General features: G+C 55.8%; 1 protein-coding gene across 1 annotated transcript in view; it reads right to left on the bottom strand.

Moving 5' to 3' along the window:
• Positions 1 to 17,178, bottom strand: part of NOTCH3 (notch receptor 3) — a 41,955-nt gene extending 24,777 nt beyond the window's left edge. The window contains 16 exon segments of the mRNA XM_031659050.1: positions 981 to 1,136; positions 1,589 to 1,702; positions 1,933 to 2,084; positions 2,163 to 2,355; positions 3,512 to 3,622; positions 3,739 to 3,972; positions 4,491 to 4,604; positions 4,843 to 4,956; positions 5,603 to 5,788; positions 5,887 to 6,042; positions 7,187 to 7,420; positions 7,508 to 7,630; positions 7,723 to 8,061; positions 8,140 to 8,282; positions 13,593 to 13,671; positions 17,046 to 17,178. Coding sequence (XP_031514910.1) covers positions 981 to 1,136; positions 1,589 to 1,702; positions 1,933 to 2,084; positions 2,163 to 2,355; positions 3,512 to 3,622; positions 3,739 to 3,972; positions 4,491 to 4,604; positions 4,843 to 4,956; positions 5,603 to 5,788; positions 5,887 to 6,042; positions 7,187 to 7,420; positions 7,508 to 7,630; positions 7,723 to 8,061; positions 8,140 to 8,282; positions 13,593 to 13,671; positions 17,046 to 17,163 — 2,566 coding nt within the window. The 5' untranslated portion in view covers positions 17,164 to 17,178.
• Between the last annotated feature and the right edge of the window lie 5,148 nt (positions 17,179 to 22,326).

The following is a 22,326-nucleotide window of genomic DNA, read 5'->3' as shown; positions in this document are numbered from 1 at the left end:
ATTTTTAATGTGACTACTAGAGAATTTAAAATTGCATAAGTGGCTTGTGTTATTTGTCTATTGGGCAGCATCCCTGGGGAATCCTCTGGGGGGCCTTTTTGTTTGTTTGTTTTTTGTTTTTCAGACAGTTTTTCCTTGTTGCCCAGGCTGGAGTGCAATGACACGATCTCACCTCACTGCAACCTCCGCCTCCCAGGTTCAAGTGATTCTCCTGCCTCAGCCTCCCGAGTAGCTGGGATTACAGGCATGCGCCACCACGCCCAGCTAATTTTGTATTTTTAGTAGAGACGGGGTTTCCCCATGTTGGTCAGGCCGGTCTCGAACTCACAACCTCGGGTGATCCACCCGCCTCGGCCTCCCAAAGTGCTGGGATTACAGGCGTGAGCCACCGCACCTGGCCTCTGGGGGGCCTTTTATCTCACACTCTGCACACGATATTAACTCGCTTGCTCTCAAAGACGGTGCACTCAGGCCGGCTGTGGTGGCTCACGCCTGTAATCCCAGCACTTTGGGAGGTGGAGGTGGGTAGATTGCTTGAGCCCAGGAATTGGAGACCACCGTGGGCAACATGGCGAAACACCATCTCTACAAAAAATACAAAAGATTAGCTGGGTGTGGTGGTGCACGTCTATAGTCCCAGCCACTGGGGAGGCTGAGGCACCTGAGCCCAGAGAGCAGAGGTTGCAGTGAGCCATGATCGCACCACTGCACTCCAGTAACAGAGCTAAGACTGTCTCAAAAAAAAAAAAAAAAGAGGCAGTGCACAGACTCCAGGGTTCTAAGCCCAGCTCATTCCCTGACTCGTTCCATAGCCTCGGGCTAGAAGTCACTCAACCTTCTTGGGCCTAGGTTTCCATATGAATAAAACGGGAAAAGTAAGATAACTGAAGATGAAATGACAGCACAGTGCCAGGCACACAGTTCAAGCTTAATGACTGTGTTCCCCAGAGCAGCACCCCCAAGAGCTCCCCTGCACTCACTGGGGTCACAGTCATTGATGTCCTGATCGCAGGAAGGGCCAGTGTACCCTCCATGGCAGGTGCAGCTGAAACTCCCTGCCAGGTTGGTGCAGATACCATGAGGGCCACAGGGTGCGGGGCCAGCACACTCGTCCACATCCTGCTGGCATCGTGGGCCTGAGGGTGGGGAGCAAGGTCACACCTAGGGTTACAGGGTATAGAGCAGGGTCCCAGGGACCTGGGGCTCAGGAAGAACCTGCAGGCTGAGATGGGTGAAGGCAAAATAAGCCATGCTGTCATTCGCGTGGGCATTTTGCATATGCAGTTTCAGAACGGTCGTCTCCCTGTCTCAGTAGGTGGCAAATACCTACTATGAGGTCTGCTCCTCCAGGAAGCTGTACCCCAAACCCCATCCTGAATCCCAGCATCTCTAGCCCCATAGCCCTTCCTCTTCCAAGGGCTGACCCACACAGGCAGCAGATCTGTGTCCAGCTCTGTCTTTCCCAGAAGGAAGCCTCTCTCAAAGGCAGAGCTGGGGATGGTCCCCCTCTGGATCCCCAGCATCAATCCCGACAGGGCAAGGGGCAGAGGAGATGGAGAGGAGGAGGGGAGAGAAGCAGGTGACATACCTTGCCAGCCTTGGGGGCAGGAGCAGACAGGCAGCTGGCCAGGGGTAGACTCGCAGCGGCCCCCATGCTCACAGGGGTTCGGGGTGCAGGGGGAGAGGAGCTCACACTGACGTCCTGTGGGGGGTGGAAGAGAAGGAAGCAGAGACAGCCTTGAGGGATTCCCTGATCCCATCTCCCCCCACCTCCCCCAACCTGTCCCCACTTCGATACCCACCTCCCAAGCTCCTGGAGGGAAATGATTGAAAGCAGAAAAGAAGCCAATATATGGGGAGGAGAGAATAGAGGAGAAGAGAGATGAGGCCAACGGTGTTGGTGGGGCTGCGGAGGGAAGGTGAGGTACACACCCTGGACACCAGGGGGGCAGGTGCAGTGGAAACCCATCCCATCGCTGCTGCACGTCCCGCCGGCCCGGCAGGGCTGAGACTCACAGGCATCTCGAGCCAGGCTCTGGCTGCAGCGGGGGCCACTCCAGCCAGGCTCACACACACAGCGGAACCTGGCAGGGGAAGGTAGTCAGGCCAAGGAGGTAGGCCAGGGAGAGGAGGCGGTGTCTGAGGTTGAGAAGGGCCCTCACCCGCCAGGTGCATCATAGCAGATGCCGTGACTGCAGGGTTCATGGGCACAGGGATGGCTCGGGGGGAGGCAGAGTGGGGGCAAGGAGCCGGGTGGGCAGAGGCAGCGGAAGCCGTTTTCCCCATCCACGCAGGAACCTCCCTCGCCGCACGGGCTGGAAGCACACTCATTGATCTCCACGTTACAAAGGGGCCCTGGGGAGTACACAAGCAATCTCACCTCAGAACAAAGGCAGCAGGGACAACCAGGGAGGGACGATCTGACCCCACTTAGCACACCCACACCCCCGAGCAAGGACAACCTCTTTTTCGTAATGCATCAGCTCTTGTGTAAATTAGGACACCCACCTCCTCAAACAAGAGCTGCCTTGCCCCAGATCATTCTGGTCCCCAAACTTCCATGAAGTCCCTTTCTTTTTCTTTTCTTCTTCTTATTTTTTGAGATAGGGTCGCACTCTGTCTCCCAGGCTGGACTGCAGTGGCGTGATCATAGCTCACCACAGCCTTGACCTCCTGGGCTCCAGCGATCTTCCCATCTCAGCCTCCCGACTGGCTGGGACTACACCAGAACGTCCGACTAATTGTGTGCGTGTGTGTGTGTTTATCTACTTATTGACTAATCTGGCTTGGGGAGTGTGTTTATTTTTTGTAGAGACAGGGTTTCATTATGTTGCCCAGGCTAGTCTCGAATTCCTGGGCTCAAGTGATCCTCACGTCTCAGCCTCCCAAAGTGCTGGGATTACTACAGATATGAGCCAACACACTTAGCAAAGTCTCATTCATTTCCACCAAGAATTACTTTAGTCCCATTCAGAAATAACCTAGTCACTGAGTTTAGACACTTTCATCTGTGTTCCAGAATAATCTTTTCTTGTTTGTGTGTGTGTGTGTGTGTGTGTGTTTAGATGAAGTCTCACTCTGTCGCCCAGTGCAGTGGCACAATCTTGGCTCAATGCCACCTCCACCTCCTGGGTTCAAGCAATTGTCCTGCCTCAGCCTCCCAAGTAGCGGGGACTACAGGCACCCGCCACCACGCCCAGCTAATTTTTGTATTTTTAGTAGAGACGGGGTTTCGCCATTTTGGCCAGGCTGATCTCAAACTCCTGACCTCAAGTGATCCACCTGCCTTGGCCTCCCAAAGCGCTGGGATTACAGGCGTGAGCCACCATGCCTGGCCTCCAGAATAATATCGAAACAACCTTATGCCAATGAGACAGCACAGACTCAGGGCAAAGCATGGACAACCTCGTTGGACAAGAGTCTGCAAAGATATGGGCAAAACAGGCCCACAGAAACGAGCGACTTCACCCTCGATCTAAGGACCCCCTCTCCATGGCAGCCACTTGCCCACCTGTGAAGCCAGGTTGGCAGACACAGTCGTAGCGGTTGATACCATCACGGCAGACTCCAAAGCTGCAGGGGTTGCTGGCACAGTCGTCAATGTTCACTTCGCAGTTCACACCTGGTGGCCAGGAACATGGCATGGAGCAGTCACCACTGTGCCCCCTTAAATGCAACCTTCCCAAACCCTCTGTGCCCCTTCAGGAGTGCTGTTTCTGCCCCAGCCCCCAGTCCCACCTGTAGTCCCAGAAGGGCAGCGGCAGAGGTACTTGTCCACCAGGTCTAGGCATTTGCCGCCATGGCGGCAGGGCTGGCTACGGCATTCGTCCACCTGGCTCTCGCAGCGTGTGCCCGTGTAGCCAGGGGCACAGGCACATGAGAAGCTGGCGATGCCATCCACGCAGCGACCATGGTGGCATGGGTCAGGGGAGCAGTCATCCACGTTGCGCTCACACAGCATGCCCTCAAAGCCTGCGGGGCCAAGAGTGTCAGGCTCCGCCCACTTGCCAGGGGCCTGCCCACAGGTGAGGCCTCGGACCAATCCTGGTTCAGCTCTATCTCAGGCCCTGCCCATCAAGCTGTCAGGAGGCAGGCTCAATACAGGCCCTGCCCCGCCACTTACTTCCACTCCACCCCGCTGCAAGCTCCGGAATTTGTCCCTAGCCAAGACTCTCCCACAGTTAAATCCCACCCCCAGCTCTGTTTCTGCTCCACCCCCTACTGGAGATCTGAGCAGACGGCAGGTGACAGGGGAAGGTACTGGGCCCTCCCCATTCAGTTACATGCACCCTGTGCCCAGCCCAACCCTTTGGCTCCACATGTAGCCTTATGTCAGTCTATATGCATTATTGGCTCCACCCCCCTATTCTGTCACTGGGTCCTGCCTTGCTACAATCCTGCCCCCAAGCTCTCCACAAGTCTGTTATTGGCCCTGTCGCCCACAAGCCCCGCCTCCTGATTCTCGTCGGATTGTCATTGGCCCGCCTCACCCTCTGCACAGCGGCACTCGTAGCCATCAGGCTGGTCCACGCACTTGGCGCCATTCCTGCAGGGTGTGCTGGCGCATTCGTCCACGTCCAGCTGACACGTGGAGCCGCTGAAGCCTGGGGTGGGGAGTGGGATGAGCAGAGGCCCAGAAAGGCTGAGAGCAGTACACCCCACTCCAGCCCCGCCCTGTTTGGGTGGAAAAACCCATTTACTTGGATTTAAATTAACTTCAATGTGCTTCATAACCTGTGATTTCTATTGTAAGTTATCCGCTAATGTGGTTTTATAGGTTCCCACCCTGGAGTTTTCGCCCCTTCCCAGACATGGGAAGGCTCCCTCTCCCAAGGTCCTCACCCGAGGGGCAGGTGCAGCTGAAGCCGTTGACTCGGTCCTTGCAGACCCCACCGTTGACACAGGGGCTACTCTGACACTCGTCAATATCCACCTCGCAATAGGTTCCTGTGAAGCCTGGGGCAGGGCACAGGGCTTAGGAAAGTGGGGGCTGCCCTATGGTGTGAACGGGGTGCAAGGAAGGAAGTACTACCCTTCCCTTCCTACTCATCGACAAATCCCCCGAGCCTTCTTCCCCCCTCCCACACTCCCAGCCCAACCTTAATTTTCAGCCTGGACTGTCACCCAGCTGTGGTCCCAACTGGCCCAAGGCTCATGGGTGTCCGCAGAGGCCTTGCCTTCAAACTCCTCCTTCTCTCCCCAGTCCTCAGACTAAGCCCTTTCTCCAGTCCCCAGTCCCCCGCCCCCAGCCCCAGGGCCCCCATAGCCTTTGCCCAGGCTCACTGCAAGACTGTCTGCAGGCTTCACCTTGACCTCACAGCAGCCCCAACTCTGCCTCTCTAGCCCCAACCCCTTCCCGAGAGGGTCCTAAGGCCAAGAATACTCCCAGCCCACCTGAGGTTCTACTGACTCCATTTGACCAAGCCCCCAGAATCACACAGGATTCCCTTCTGGCCCCGACCCCACCTCCCCCCGGGCTTCAGTCTCTTAAGGGTCCCACTCCAAACCCACTTCCACCCCATTCTGCTCAGCTACCCATCCGCGGGCTTATCTGGCCCTGCCCCCTGCCTCAGGACCCGCCCAGGCCACGCCCACCACCCACCTGCCATACAGATACAGGTGAACTGGCCTATGCGATCAAGGCACGTGGCCTGGTTGCGGCAGGGCCCCGACAGACACTCGTTGACGTCGGTCTCACAGCGAGGTCCAGTGTAGCCACGGCCGCACTGGCACAGGAAGGAGCCCTGCGTGTTCACGCACCTGCCCAAGTGCTCGCAGGGGTTGGCGCCTGCCGGATAGAGTGCGTTCAGTGTGGGCGTGGCTGGACGGGACCCCCTCCTCTCCCCTCTTTCCTGGCCCATTCACAGACGATGGAGCTCCCCTCACCGATAGAGCACTCGTCCACATCCTGGTCACACGCCCCGCCCGTGAAACCGGGCGGACAGGTGCAAATGGCCCGGCCGTTCACTGGATTCGTGTCACAGATAGCATCCTCGTGGCAGGGGTTGCTGACACAGGCGTCATCCAGGTGACACAGGAGGCCTGGGAAGTGGTAGGCAGAAGTCATAGGCAGACCTTCCTGCTCTGCCCAAAAGGCCCACACCCCTTGCATATTGTTTTGTTGTTGTTGTTTTGTTTTTTGAGACGAAGTTTCACTCTTGCTGCCCAAGCTGTATTAAAATGGTGCGATCTCGGCTCACTGCAACCTCCACCTCCCAGGTTCAAGCGATTCTTCTGCTCAGCCTCCGGAGTAGCTGGGATTACAGGCATGCGCCACCACACCCGGCTAATGTTTTTTATTTTTAGTAGAAATGGGGTTTCACCACGTTAGCCAGGCTGGTCTCAAACTCCTGACCTCAGGTGATCTGCCTGCCTCAGCCTCCCAAAGTGCTGGGATTACAGGCATGAGCCACCACGCCTACCTTCCAGTCTTTGCTTCTGTAATACCCTCTGCCATGTTATGCCCTCTTTTTATATCCATGTTCCCCTCCTAAACATGTTCTCTGATCTTTGCCACTTCCAAGGGTAACTCCCAGGAGTTCCCCAATTCCAATGGCTTCTGCATGCATCAGTGCAATGTCAGCCTCCTCCTAAGTCTCTCCCAGGCTTCCTCTCCCGGCAACTTCCCCTCTAAAGCCGCCTCCAGCATAATCTTTTTTTTTTTTTTTTTTTTTTTTTTTTAATATAGGGTCTTACACTGTCTCCCAGGCTGGAGTGCAGTGGCTCAATCTCAGCTTACTGCAACCTCCACCTTCTGGGCTGAAGCCATCCTTCCACCTTAGCATCCAGAGTAGCTGGGACTACAGGCATGCACTACCATGCCCAACTAATTTTTTGTATTTTTGGTAGAGACAGGATTTTGCCATGTTGCCCAGGCTGGTCTCAAACTGCTGAACTCAAGCAATCCACCCACCTGGGCCTCCCAATGTGCTGCGGTTACAGGCCTGAGCTACCACACCCAGCCTACCAAGTTTTTGTAGAGATGAGGTCTCACTATGTTGTCCAGGCTGGTCTCAAAGTCCTGGGCCCAAGCGATCCTCCTATCTTGGCCTCCCAAAGCACTGTGATTACAGGCATGAGCCACTGTGCCCAGCCTAGCATAATCTTTCTAATACTCAAGTCAGACTTCTTATTTGCCCCCCCTAAAAACCATCCATGGCTCCCTGCAGAGAAAACAGCTACTCACCAGTCTTGCCCATGGGGCAGGCACAGTAGAAAGAAGCCACGCGGTCATGGCAGGTGGCCCCGTGGAAGCACACGGCTGTGGCACAGTCATCGATATTCTGACTGCAGCTCTCGCCTGTCCAGCCATTGACACACACGCAGCTGTGGCCACCCAGCGTGTTGAAGCAGGTACCCCCATTGTGGCAGGCGTTGGGTTGCAGCTGACACTCATCCACATCCTCCGTGCAGAACTGGCCTGTGGCAAACAGATGCAGCAGTCCAGCTACCTGGCGCATGTCCACCCGGGGCCTGCCTCCCCACTCCCTCTGGCCCCAGTGCCCACCTGTCCACTCTGGAGGGCACTGGCAGTTATAGGTGTTGACGCCATCCACGCATGTCCCCCCATTGAGACATCGGTGTCCTGGACAGTCGTCCACGTTCACTTCACAATTCTGACCCTCAAACCCTAGCAGGGAAGGGGGCAAGGATGGTCACCGTCGGGCTGGCCTGATGTCCCCACGCCCACCCTTTTGCCTCCCCTGAGTAGGGCTCACTCACCAGGAAGACAGGCGCAGTCGTAAGTGAGGTCGCCACTCTGCCTGCAGGTGCCCCCGTTACGGCATGGTGAGGGTGCACAGGGCACCGCAGGGTTCTCACATAGGGGCCCCGTGTAGCCAGCTGGACACTGGCAGCGGAAAGAGCCAGGCGTGTTGAGGCAGGTGCCACCATGGCGGCAGGGCTCACCCACCCGGCACTCATCCACGTCACTTCGGCAGCTGCGGCCCTGGTAGCCAGGTGGACAGGAGCAGAGGAAGCGTCCATCGGGCCCCACTGAGCAGCGGGCACTGTGGGCACAAGGACTGCTGAGGCAGGGATCTGGCAGGGAGCAGTCAGGGCCTGGAGGGAACGGGACAGGGTTAGTTTGGGACTGACCACACCCCCGCCTGCCTCCCCTCCAGACTCTTCCCCTCTCACCTCGGAAGCCACGGGGGCACCGGCATGAGAATCGGGCGGTGCCAGCCACCACTGAACTCTGGCAAACACCACGGCCAGCACAGGGGCCTGAATGACAGGGGTCCTCCAGCTGACACCACTCACCCACCCAGCCAGGCGGGCACCTGTGGGCAGAGGTGGCTTGGTCGGGCAGCACAGGGCAGGATGGCCCCAGACACAAAGATACACACCAGACAGGCAAGAAACACACAGGGAAACAGCGCAGCAAACACACATTTGCTGGGCGCGGTGGCTCACGCCTGTAATCCCAAAACTTTGGGAGGCTGCGGCAGGCAGATCACTTGGAGTCAGAGTTCAAGACCAGCCTGGCTAAATATGGTGTAACTGGTTCCCCACTAAAGGCTAAAAGTTTGTTGGTGAGATAGGTGTGCTCTTAGTCCTAGGGCATTACAGAGGCTGGCAAGTGGTGAGAATCTACTGAACCCAGAGGTGGAGGCTGGGCAGGAGCCGAGATTGTGCCACCGCACTCCAGCCTGCGGAGCAGAGTAAGACCCGTCCCAAAACAAAACAAAACTAATATGGGCCAAATACAAGTAAAAGGTGAGCTTCAACAGAAACGAAGGATGTAGTCAGTTGGGTGGCAGCCCCTGAAAAGATTATGTCCATGTCCCAGAACCCGTGACTAGACCCTATTTTTAAAATGACTCTGCAGGCCGCCGTGGCTCCAAGCCCAATCCCAGCACTTTGGGGAGGCCGCAGACGCATGATCACGAGGTCAGAGATCGAGACCATCCCACGCAACACGGTGAAACCCCCGTCTCTACTAAAAAAATACAAAACTAGCTGTAAGGAGGTGGCGGGCTCTGTGGTCCCAGCTACTCAGGAGGCTGAGGCAGGAGAACATGGCCTGGAGGCTGGAGCTTGTTGTGAGCCAGGAGATCGCACCACTGCACTCCAGCCTGGGCGACAGAGCTGTGAGACTCCGCCTCAAAAAAAAAAAAAAAAAATGACTCTGTAGATGTAAATTTTTCTTTCTTTTCTTTCTTTCTTTCTTTTCTTTTTTTTTTTTTTAAGAGACGGAGTCTTGTCGTCAGCCTGCGGCTGAGTGCAGTGGCATGATCTTGACTCCACTGTAACTCCATCTCCCGGGTTCAAGCACTTGTCTCAGCCTCCTGAGTAGCTGTAATCATGCACCGGGACACCACACCTAGCTATGTAGATGTAATTAAATGAGAGATGTCAAGATGAGATTATTCTGAAGTATTCACCTGGGCCCTAAATTCAGTAACAAGTGTTCATACAAGGGAAAGGCTCACGACTAATCCCAACACTTTGGGAGGTCAAGACAGGACAATCACTTCAAGACAGAAGTTCGAGAACAGCCTGACCAACATAGGGAGACCTTTTTTCCATTAAAACAAACAAACAAACAAACAAACAAAAAACCTGGCATGGTGGCAGGAGCCTGTAATCCCAGCTACTCAGGAGGCTGAGACAGGAGAATCACTTGAACCCGGGAGGCAGAGGTTGCAGTGAGCCGAAATTGCACAACTGCACTCCGGCCTGGGTGACAAAGGGAGACTCCATCTCAAAAACTCAAGAGTAAAAGAAAATAGGGGCGGGGGAGAGGATCACACCTGTAATCCCAGCACTTTGGGAAGCTGAGGCGGGTAGATCACAAGGTCAGGAGTTCGAGACCAGCCTGGCCAATATGGTGAACCCTCGTCGCTACTAAAAATACAAAAATTAGCTGGGTGTGGTGGTGCACACATGTAGTCCCCGCTACTCAGGAGGCTGAGACAGAAGAAGCGCTTGAACCTGGGAGGCGGAGGTTGCAGTAAGCCAAAATCATGCCATTGCACCCCAGCCTGGGTGACAGAGAGAGACTCCATTTAAAAAATAAAAATAAAAAATCAGCTGGCCGTGGTGGCTCACACTTGTAGTCCCAACTTCTTGGGAGGCTGAGGTGGGAGGATCGCTTCAGCCTGGGAGTTGAAGGCTGCAGTGAACTGAGATTGCGCCACTGCACTCCAGCCTGGGTGACAGAGCAAAATTCTGTCTCAAAAAAATGAGACAGGCAGCCAAAAGGAGATTTGGGTGGGAGAAGGAAGAGAAGGAGACTGAGACAGGGACTGGAGTGAGACAGCCACAAGCTGAGAAACGTCTGGAGCCACCGGAAGCTGCAAGAGTCAGTTCTCCCCTGGGTCCCCATGGAGAGGCTCAGCCCTGCCGAAACCTTGATTTCAGACTTCCAACCTCCAAACTTCATGGCAATGAATTACTATTGTTCAAGCTACCCAGTTTGTGGTAATTTGTTAGAGCAGCAGTAGGAAGCTAAACCACAGGGCTAAGGGATAGAATGATGGGGTTGAGGAGGTAGAATTCTGTTTTCACAGACATTTGAAGGTAAGGAGGGGGCCATGGGGATTTATGGGGAACAGCATTCCAGGCCGAGGGAACAGCAAATCAAAAGTCTCAGACCCTTGTCCAGGCCCAGTGGCTCACGCCTGTAATCCCAGCACTTTGGGAGACCGAGGCAGGTGGATCACCTGAGGTCGGGAGTTTGAGACCAGCCTGACCAACACGAAGAAACCCCGTCTCTACTAAAAACACAAAAAATTAGCTGGGCGTGGTGGCGCATGCCTGTAATCCCAGCTACTCGGGAGGCTGAGGCAGAAAAATCGCTTGAACCCAGGAGGTAGAGGTTGCAGTGAGTGGAGATAGAGCCACCGTACTCCAGCCTGGGCAACAAGAGCAAAACTCAATCTAGAGAGAGACAGAGAGAGACAGAGAGAGAGAAAGGAAGGAAGGAAGGAAGGAAGGAGAGGGAGAAAGAAAGAAAGAAGAAAGAAAGAAAGAAAGAAAGAAAGAAAGAAAGAAAGAAAGAAAGAGAAAGGAAGAGAAACGAAAGAAAGAAAGAAAGAAAGAAAGAAAGAAAGGAAAGAAAGAAAGAAAGAAAGAAGGAAAAGAAAGAAAAGAAAGAAAGAAGGAAAAGAAAGAAAGGAGAAAAGTTTCAGACCCAGGATACAACCACCCAAGCACACATAGGCCCAGAAACCACAGCTACACACATAGAGGGACACACTAATTGGACCCCATGGCCTGGCCAACACTCAAGATACCAACCCACAGCATCCGAGGCGGAAATGAGCAACTCTCACTCACAGAGACAGACAGCAGGGCTCCCACAAACCCTCAAGTCCCTTCCCTGGGACTTATATAGCCTCCTATGAAGGGATGGGAAGGTGGAGGGTTGGGGAACTGACACTACTGTCGGTACCTTCATCTTTGCGGGGGTGGTCCTTTAACCTGCACCCCCCTCCCCAAGCCCACCAAGGAGTGTGAGAAATTGGAACTGGGAGGGGTTGGTCTTAAGACTGGAAATCTCCAAGGGGCTCTAGCGGGGTCAGAGGGAGGGGCTTGGAGAAGCCAGAGAGTCCTAGCTCCGCCCCCCAACGCTGCCAACCCTCACCCCCCTCTACCTCCCCCGTCCCTGGCGCGGTTGTCCTCCCTCCGGCTTGTCCCAGACGCCTGCGACTGAGCTCAACAAGCGGCTGACTCAGTCAGCGTCACCCGCAAGATCCCCCCCACCCCGGCCCCCAGCGAAACAGGTCGGGGCACGGCCGAGCAAGCAGAGGTGCGGGTGGCGTTGGGAGGGGAGGGCACAGCTCCCGCCCCCTCCTCCAAGGCCCGCAGGGCGACCACTGCGGCCGCGACCGCGCGTCGGGAGGGGGCGCGCTGAGCTGGGCGCCGAGGATAGCCGGTCCCACCGCCAGGCAGGGCGCGACCCGCGCGGGCCCCCTCCCAACGCCCCGGGCGGGTTCCCACGCTCTGAGTCCCGCGCCCCCGCCGACCGGTCGGGCCGGTTCCAGCCCCAGCCCGCGCCCCGCCCCACGGCCTAAGCTTTGGGGGAGACGAAGTGGGGAGCGCAGACCTGGTGGGGGGGGGGCACAGCGGGTGAGGCGAGGACTAGGAGATGGGGACGAGGTCTATGGAAACTTCTGCGGTCGGAGGCGGGGAGTCTTGGGGGATCCATGGGTGGGGTGACAGCTTGGGGCATCCTTGAAAGGACTTGAGTATTTGAGACCATGAAAGAGACTCGTGGGGGGTGGGGGGCGTGTAGGCAGTGGTTCCCACAGCCCCGCTCGGAGGATTGAGCCCGCTCCACTCCGGGTGATCCGGGCTCCGGGCGCCGCGCACGCCGGTGATTCACCTGTCGAAGGGCGGGGCAGCCGCGGGCGCATTCACCTGTCGGCAGTATTCCAGGCGCGGAGCTCCACTGCGCAAGCGCCCGGCCCCACCGCTCGCCCTCCCAGGTGTGTGGCTCCAGGTAAGGTCACACTTTTCCCCATCCAGCCCCACCATCGCAGACCCCCCCCAGCCCCACCCAGGAAACCCCCTCAGTCAGGCTCAGCCCTCTACAAAGGTGAGCCCGAGTGGGAGATCCAGCCAAAATAAATGTAGGTGTAACTTCAAAGCGGCTCCTCTGGGTCTAAAATCACCCCAGACCCACCCAGCTTGGGACTGACCCAGTACTTGGCACACATGATGCTGAATAAATGAATACATTAATGAGTCAATTAATGGCTACTGCGTGAACTGCTGTTATTAATGATAGCATGAAAGGAGCCAAGCATTTCCTCATAACCTTGAGAGACTTCTCCTTAGAGCACCTGTTTCCTGCCTCCCTACCATTATTATTTATAATAATGCCTATGTGTTGAGCACATACTGTATTCTGAGCAGTTAATGTATGCTGAGTGCATACAGGAGTTATTATTGCCCCATTTTCCAGCTGCAAAAACTGAGGCTCAAAAAGCTTGAATGCTCAAGGTGTCCCAGACCCCAGAATTCAAACTGAGCTCTTTCTGTCTCTCCTCAGCTTTTTCCCAGCCTCTGCTCTGCTCCCCGCAACCCCCTGCCTTTCCTTGCGATATCTAACAAATTGTTAGAGCCTTCTTAAATTGTTAAGCCCCTTCACAGTCGCCAGGGTGAAGCATACCCTATTTCACAGGTGCAAGTAAGTGACAGTGTGGGACTGTATTATAGGCCTCCTATGTCCCCCACCACTAAATGTTGAGAGACGGGAGGGGCGTGGAGGGTGTGAGCCACTGCCATTGGTCCCTGAGAGTTTGTTGACTGAATAATACCTGCCTCATGGGGGTCTTTACATGTGACCTCAGGTGGCCAAGAACTGTGAAGCTGGGATTACCAGGTCCATTTTGCAGACCATGACACTGAGACATAAAGAGTTTAATTCCTAGCCGGTCAGCAACATGATGTGGGACTTGAACCCAGGCCAAGAAGACTGCAGAGCCCCTGCTCAGTTTCCAATGGGGAAACACGAGAGGTTGCCCAAGCCACACACATGTAGGAAGTGGTAGAGACATCCATGGTGAACACAGAGGCAGAGGGAGAAGACAAATCACACCCCCCACACAGGGCCCACTGGTGGCTCTGAGCCAGGCACTCACAGGCAGGCAGCCTCCCGGGAGGGCAGCTGGGTGCAACGACCTCCATTTGCACACGGGCTTCCGTCCAGGCAAGGGGGGGCTGTGTGGGGGCCAAGGAAGGTGGAGGATCAGCCAGGTGCCCAGGAACCCCAGGCCCAAGTGACAAACCCCCTCCCTCCCTCCACCAGGCAACAGCTGCATGGGGCTGGGGGCGTCTCTGCGGATGCAGGGAGTCCCCCCATCCACAGTTCCCACGGCCCCCCCGCCCCAGCCCCAGCTGTTGAGACTGCAGCTGTCCCTGCCAGCTCGAGCCCTGGGAACCACAAAGCAGGGGCGGGCAGGAGGAGGGGCTGTCTTGTGCCAGATGTGGGGGCTCGGGAAGCTGCCAGAGCCAAGATGTGCAGAATGGGGTGTGCTGAGACAGGAAGTAAGGGTGCTGAGTGTTACAGGGAGGTCTGGGGCTTCAAGTCCAGGTTCAGGGGTAACAGAAGGGGAAGGGGCAGGGGGTCCTAGGGCCACAGGCCTTCCTTTCCCTGATGGGCATCTACTCCAGCCAGGCAGGCCTGCGTTGTGCTCTTGGGAGAGGGACCAAGGCATGTACCCACGAGTGAGCACAGCATCTCCAGGAGCAGCCAGCGCTGGGCGTTGCTGGAATAGGGTGTGTGTTGAAGGGAGGAGCAACTGGCACAAGGCATGTGCTGCCCTGTCCAACATCGCCATCCCTAAGGGCTGTGTCCCTCTAGGGTGTGGCATAGTCTAACTGTCCTGCCAGACAGGTCCAAGGTGTGGCTGGGTCTGAGCTAGTGGAGAACTGTGTGCATTCGATCAGGTGTGGGGACACAGTGTGTATGTCCATGCGTGCTCGTGTCAGAGAGAGGGTGATCAAATGAAAGGAAGATCGATAAAAACAGAAAGACGGACACAAAAGAATGAACTAGAAGCAGATAGACCAGGAGAAGACAGAGAAGGACAGAAAGAAATGGGCCAGGCGCAGAGGCTCACGCCTGTAATCCCAGCACTTTGGGAGGCCGAGGTGGGTGGATCAGAGGTCAGGAGATCGAGACCATCCTGGCTAACAAGGTGAAACCCCATCTCTACTAAAAACACAAAAAATAGCCGGGCGTGGTGGCGGGTGCCTGCAGTCCCAGCAACTCAGGAGGCTGAGGCAGGAGAATGGCATGAACCCAGGAGGTGGAGCTTGCAGTAAGCCAAGATCCCGCCACTGCACTCCAGAAGCTTACAGAGCGTAGACTCTCTCAAAAAAAAATAGTAAAATAAAAAAAAAATAAAGAAAGAAAGAAAATAGAAAAGGCTAGGAAGGGAGCCACGCTTAATTCTAGCACTTTGGGAGGCTGGTTGTTGCATGGATCACCTATAGGACGATTTTACATCAGCCTGGCCAACATGGTGAAACCCAGTCTCTACTAAAAATACAAAAGTTAGCTGGGCGTGGAGGCGGGCGCCTGTAATCCTAGCTACTCAGGAGGCTGAGGAAGGAGAATCTCTTGAACTCGGGAGGCGGAGGTTGCAGTGAGCCGAGATCGCACCACTGCACTCCAGCCTGGGAACACAGTGAGACTCTGCCTCAAAAAAAAAAAAAAGAAAACAAGAGGGTGAGTGACAGAATGAGTTGAACTGATCCTGAGCATGGGCGTACATGATATATGTCGCCTTCCCCACAGAACAAGCCGACTGGACACTACCACCCACACCAGGACCTGTGGGTGTTCGTGAACTCACGCTGTGGGTCTCATAACATGGGCTATGGGTCACGCTGAGCTGTAGGCAATGTGAGCCACATGTGTGTGCGTGCACGGGCTTGTGTGTCAGTCTGTATGTGGATTTGGGCATGCATCTATTGTGTCCCTGTGCAGCTACATGTGAGTCTATCTGTACATTCATGTCAGCGTGGGTGTGCCCATGTGTGTATGAGCTGCACACCCATACAGGAGTGCACAGATGTGTGTGCTGTCTGTATGCAGGCTGTGTCTGTTGTGCGTCTGTGTATGTGAACCGTGTATCTGGGTGTACAGCTGTGTGTTGGTGTGACCTGTGTGTGCACCAGTGTGTCTGTGTATGGGTTGGCTGTGTCTGTCTCTGTCCATCTGCATGTGTGAGCTGGGTGTAAGCATGTCCTTGAGTCTTCATCTGTGTGCTGAGTGTGTGCAGGCAGCGTGGGTACCACACCTTGCACTAGCGATGCACAGTATGTGTGATCATATTTGTGTGTGCATGTATGTCAATGTGTGAGCTGTGTGCGTGAAGCCGGGTGTGTCTTTCCTGGGCCAGGTGTGCATGTCTGCGAGTGTGCTGTGTGTGTGCAGGTTTGCATCTCTGTTACGTGACCTAGAGCTGTGTGTGCCAGCGAGTGTATCACAGGCCATGTGTGTGCGCCGCTGGTCCGGCGGAGGCGGCTGCTCCTGCCCGGTCCTGTCCCGTCCGGGCCCCGGGGCTGGGCTGGGGAGGCCGTTCACTCCCGAAACCCCCATTCCACCCAGCGCCAAGCCGCACAGTGGCGTCTGGGACCCCTGGCCAGAGGCCTTGGCCGGCGCCCCTCCCCCGCCCACCAGGCCTCCCGTAGCGGTGAGGGGGGTGCCCCCGCAGCCCCCTCCCCGGCCCTGCCGCGGGTCCCGCTTTGTCTGGCAAAGAAAGCGCGAGGCCGGCCGGGGGGAGGGGGTGTCTAGACGGCGCGGCCATTGTCCCGAGCGGGGGAGGGGAGGGAAGCGAAGAGGAGGGGCGGGGGGCCCCTGGCCGGCTGGGGAGGGGCTCCGGCCGTGGGGAGGGGGCGCTGGAGCCGGAGGGGAGCACGTGAGTCCTCGCTCCTTCCCCTCCCCGTGCAGGGGCGGGGTCCCAGGGCCTCCGGGTCCCCGCGGCCAGAGGAGGGAGCGGGGCTGCGGGCGGGGGAGGGGGCGCGCGAGCCGCCGAGGCTCCAGCTCCGAATCCGGCTCCGGGTCTTGCTGCGCGCCGGTCTGGGAAGTTTTCTCCGAGTTCAGAGCTCCCAGAACTTCGCGCCCCCTCCCCACCCCCAGCCTGGCCCGGCCCGGCCCGCCCCGGGTGTCGGGGGCGGGGTGGGGGGGCTTTTGTGCGAGAGGTCCCCGGCCTAGGAGTACCTGGGCCCCCAACCATAACCTACCCAGGACTCCAGGCGTGAGTTGGATGGGGACGAGTCCCCGACTCTGTACACCCTCCCCACCTCGAGTCCCTGATCCCCGCACCTCGACCTCCCAGTCTCGGACTCCTGGGTCCCTTCATCTTCTGCTCTGATCGCTCAAGGGTCCCCGTTCCTTGGGCCTCTGGGGTCCTCCCCATTCTGAACCTCTGGGACCTCCAGGACTGGCATGCAGCCCCGGGCTCCTGCGCCCCTTCCCCGACCCTGGTTCCTGCCTCCCATGAACCCCCCCAGCCCCGGCCTTGGGGGTTCTTGCACTCCCCCTCTGCCGCCCTCGTCCCATCCGCCAGGTCCTGGCCCCTCACCTGCAGCCCCAGGCCCCGCTAGCAGCAGCAGCAGGGGCAGCGCCCGCACGGGTGGCGGTGGCGGTGGCGGCGACATCGGGCGACGGCGGCGGCGACGGCCCCGGGCCCCCGGCCCCATGGCGGCCGGCCGCGACCCTCCCCTCCTCCCTCCTTCCCTGGGCTCCGGGCGCGTCCCGGGCCAGCCTCCGCGCCGCCAACTTCGCCGAAGTGAGGCGGCCGGGCCGCCCCGCCCCCAGCCCTCGAAGGCTCGCCCCGCCCCGGGGCCGGCCCAGCGCGCCCCCGCCCCCCGCCCGGCCTCCCGGGGTCCCTGCCCACCCTCCACCCGCACGGCCTGGGACGCGCGGACCCTCGGAAACCCAGGCTGAGCATGCAGTGAGACGCGGGCCGAACCCGGAGTGGCGGGCACACCCAACCTCGTGAACGCCCACGCACCCCATCCCCATCCCCCAATACATACCCAGAGCGGGACACCTCTGGAGCTGGGACAAAAACACAGCCTCCCAGAAACCCTGGAAACTGAGACCAGTCACGTCCTGAGAGGCTCATGGACCCACAGCCACCGACGCACAAATGCAAGCCCATGCACCAAGATTCCCCAAGACTCACTGATCTAAAACACTCACAAACCTAAAAGTCGACCGGGCGCGGTGGCTCACGCCTGTAATCCCAGCACTTTGAGAGGCAGAGGCGGATGGATCACTTGAGGTCAGGAGTTCGAGACCAGCCTGGCCAACATGGTGAAACCTCGACTCTACTGAAAATACAAAAATGAGCTGAGCATGGTGGTGCACGCCTGTAGTCCCAGCTACTCGAGAGCCTGAGGCAGGAAAATCGCTTCAACCCAGGAGGCTGAGGTTGCAGTTAGCCGAAATTGTGCCACTGCAGTCCAGCCTGGGCAACAGAGCAAGACCCTGTCTCAAACAAAACAAACAAACAAAAAAACCGCTAAAACCCACTCAACCAGGCCAGGAGCCTAGGAGTACATTTGCAGCCTCAGACCTCAGACACACATTAGGAGTCACATGCATGCGTGTGTGCTCACACATGCACACACACACACCCTTCTTACTCTCAGCCCTCCCAGAAAGCAACCCACTTCCTCCTCACTACCCTCTGTGACTCTCAAAGGGTCTCCCGAGCCCCCTAGTCCCACCCCCATACGACACACATCTTTGGTCCTCAGCCCATCTGGCTCAATTTGATCAATTTTCTTTTCTTGTTTTTTTTTTTTTGAGACAGGGTCTCGCTGTGTCACCCAGGCTGGAGTGCGGTGGCCCTATATTGGCCCACTGCAACCTCCATCTCCCGGGTTCAAGCGAGTCTCCTGCCTCAGCCCCCATCCCCCCCAACCTGCCAGATAGCTGGGATTAGAGGTGTGTGCCACCACACCTGGCTAATTTTTTCTTTTTCTTTTTTTTGAGACGGAGTCTCGCTCTGTTGCCCAGGCTGGAGTGCAGTGGTGCGATCTCAGCTCACTGCAAGCTCCGCCTCCTGGATTCATGCCATTCTCCTGCCTCAACCTCCTGAGTAGCTGGGACTACAGGTGTCTGCCACCATGCCCGGCTATATTTTTTTGTATTTTTAGTAGAGACTGGGTTTCACCACGTTAGCCAGAATGGTCTCGATCTCGTGACCTTGTAATCCGCCCGCCTCAGCCTCCCAAAGTGCTGGGATTACAGGCGTTAGTCACCGCCCCCAGCTTCTATTTTTTTTGGCAGAGACTGGGTTTTGCCATGTTGGCCAGGCTGGTCTCGAACTCCTGACTTCAAGTGATCCGCCCACCTTGGCCTCCTAAAGTGCTGGGATTACAGGCATGAACCACCACGCCCAGCCTTGATCAATTGCCTTTTCCCAAATCAGTCATGCTGCACAGCCTTCCTGCAGCTCCCTCTGTTCTATAGAAAGAATGGGGACCCTGAGAGGCCTGGAGCCCAGCCCTGAAGGAACTTCCAGTCTGGGGAAGAAAAAGCTAGACGCACACACACGCAATGTGGTGGGCTCAGGGCTGGGCCAGAGAAAGGCATGGAATCTGGGAAGGGCCTGGGGTACACAGGCGATGGGTGAGGACTTTGCCTGGGAGGGTTATTTATTTGTTATTTCATGTATTCAACAAGTATGGCTACGGCTCCAGCCCTATGTCACACTCTGTTCTATGGACAGGGGTGCACTCTGGAGGGCGTCCAAGAGGACATCCAGTGGGGTTTGGCCCTGAAAGGTGAGCTGGAGGGAAGACATCCCAGCAGAGGGACTGGCCCATGCCAAGAGGAAGGGGCAGAGTTGGAAGGGAAATTGTGCAGGCCAGAGGTTAAGAAGAGAAAGGAGCCATGCTTACTCCTTGGTATCTGGCTTGGTGGTGAGGATCCTGGACGAAGGAATGGGTTGGGAGGAGGTGAGGTGCTGGCTTTGAGGGGATCACCTACAAGGCAGGTAGGGCTGAGCATGGGAGAACCATTCTGGTTAGAGATAGTTACATGGGTATCCCAGAAATCTCAGACAATTGTTTTTTTTTTGAGACAAATCTCCCTCTGTCACCCAGACTGGAGTGCAGTGGCGCGCGATCTCCGCTCACTGCAACCTCTGCCTCCAGGGTTCAATTGATTCTCCTGCCTCAGCCTCCCAAGTAGCTGGGATTACAGGCACACACCACAACGCCTGGCTTATTTTGCATTTGTAGTACAGACAGAATTTCACCATGTTGGACTGGCTAGTCTCGAACTCCTGAACTCAGGTGATCTACCCTTCTCTGCCTCCCAAAGTGCTGGGATTATGGGATTACAGGCATGAGCCACCGTGCCCGGCCAATTTTTTTTTTTTTTTTTTTGAGACAGAGTTTCACTCTTGTTGCCCATGCTGGAGTGCAATGGCACAATCTCTGTTTACCACAACCTCCGCCTCCTGGGTTCAAGAGATTCTTCTGCCTAAGCCTCCCGAGTAGCTGGGATTACAGGCATGTGCCACCATGCCCAGGTAATTTTGTATTTTTAGCAGAGACAGTTTCTCCATGTTGGTCAGGCGCGTCTCGAACTCCCGACCTCAGGGGATCTGCCCGCCTCAGCCTCCCAAAGTGCTGGGATTACAGGCATGAGCCACCACACCCGGACTTTTTTTTCAAGACCGAGTCTCGCTCTGTGGCCCAGGCTGGAGTGCAGTGGCGCCATCGGCTCACTACAACCTCCATTCCTGGGTTCAAGCAATTCTCCTGCCTCAGTTCCCTCCCCACAGTAGGTGGAACTACAGGCCCACACCCCCATGTCCAACTAATTTTTGAGTTTTTGGTAGAGACAGGGTTTCACCATGTTGGTCAGGCTGGTCTCGAACTCCTGACCTCAAGTGATCTACCCACCTCGGCCTCCCAAAGTGCTGGAATTACAGGCATGAGCCACCACGCCTGACCAAAATTTTTTAACTTTTTATTTGAAAATAATTAAAAACACACAAAGTTGCATGCCAGGGATGGTGGCTCACGTCTGTAATCCCAGCACTTTGGGAAGCTGAGGTAGGAGGATCGTTTGAGACCAGGAGTTCAAAATCAGTCTGGGCAACATAGCAAGACCTCCATCTCTACAAAAAATTAAAAGAAAATTAAGAGGGTGTAGTGGTGAGCGCCTGTAGTCCCAGCTACTTGGGAGGCTGAAGTGGGAGGATCACTTGAGTCTGGATGTCACTGCACTTCAGCCTGGGCAGCAGAGCAAGACCCCACTTCAAAACAAAAACAAAAACAACTGAGAGTTACAGAATAGCATGAACAACTTGTATAAGCCCTTTGTCCAGATTCACCAACCACCCACATTTTGCCACATTTGCCATATATATGTACATATATGTTATACGCATATGTATATATGCATTTTTTGACTAAATGATTTGAGAGCAAGTTGTAGACAGGATGTTCCTTTGCCTTCAGATACTTTGCTGTGTGTTTCCTAAGAACAGGGACATCCTCTTAAATAAACACACTACAGTTTTTGCCCCAGTCGGTATTCAAAGTTTGCTAGTTGCCCAAATAATAGGCTTTATTGGGCCAGGTACAGTGGCTCACACGTGTAATCCCAACACTTTGAGAGGCCAAGGAGGGAGGATTGGTTGAGGCCAACAGTTCAAGACTAGCCTGGGCAACATAGTAAGACCCCTGACTCTACAAAACTAGAAAAAATTAGCAGCATATGGTGGTGCGTACCTGTAGTCCCAGCTACTCGGGAGGCTGAGGTGAGAGAGTTGCTTGAGCCCAGGAGGTCGAGGCTGCCATGAGCTGTGATCATGCTACTCCATTCCAGTCTGAATAACAGAGCAAGACCCTGTAGGGGGAAAAAAAAAAAAAAAAAAAAACAGTGACCGGGTGTGGTGGCTCACACCTGTAATTCCGGCACTTGGGAGGCTGAGGCTGGCGGATCACCTGAGGTCAGGAGTTCAAGACCAGCCTGGCCAACATGGTGAAACCCCGTCTCTACTAAAAATACAAAAAGTAGCTGGGCATGGTGGCGGGCGCCTGTAATCCCAGCTACTCGGGAGGCTGAGGCACGAGAATAGCTTGAACCGAGGAGGCAGAGGTTGCAGTGAGCTGTGATCGCGACACTGCACTCCAGACCAGGTAAAAGAGCAAGATTCAGTCTCAAAAAAAAAGAAAAAGAAAAGAAAAAAAATTGAATCTTTTATTGCAATGTTTCTTTGCTGGCCCAGGATCTAATGCTGCATTATGAGTTGCATCTAATCCTTTTGTTTGGAGGCAGAGTCTCGCTCTGTCGCCCAGGCTGAAGTGCAGTGGCATGATCTTGGCTCACTGTAACCTCCGCCTCCCAAATTCAACAGATTCTCCTGCCTCAGCCTCCCAAGTAGCTAGCCACCACACCCGGCTAATTCTAATCCTTACATCTCTTCATTTCTTTTAATCTGAATCGGTTCCTCAGCCTTTCTTTGTCTTTCATGACATTGACATTTTTGGAGAGCTGAGGTCAGTTGTGCAGAATGGCCAGCAGCCAGCTGGCCTGCCATTTCCTTGTGACCAGGTTCAGGCTGTGCATCTTCGGCAGAAACCACAGAAGCAATGCTGCCTGGTGCATCATATTAGGAGGTTCCTGACGTCAGTTCCCAGCATCGGCGATGTTCAGCTGTCATCACCAGGGCAAAGTTGGTCAAGTTTCCTTGCTATAAGGGTGCCATTTTCCTCCCTTTCCATCCTCCCCATTTGTAAGGGGGATGAAAGTTGAATGACTGACCAGGGGCTAGCATCACAGAACAGTTATCTTACAAGGAGATACACTGAGACCGTGTGAACAGCCTAGTA

Source organism: Papio anubis, chromosome 20 (assembly GCF_008728515.1).
Source record: "Papio anubis isolate 15944 chromosome 20, Panubis1.0, whole genome shotgun sequence".
NCBI classification, from domain to species: domain Eukaryota; kingdom Metazoa; phylum Chordata; class Mammalia; order Primates; family Cercopithecidae; genus Papio; species Papio anubis.
This window is presented reverse-complemented; position numbering and strand designations above follow the sequence as displayed.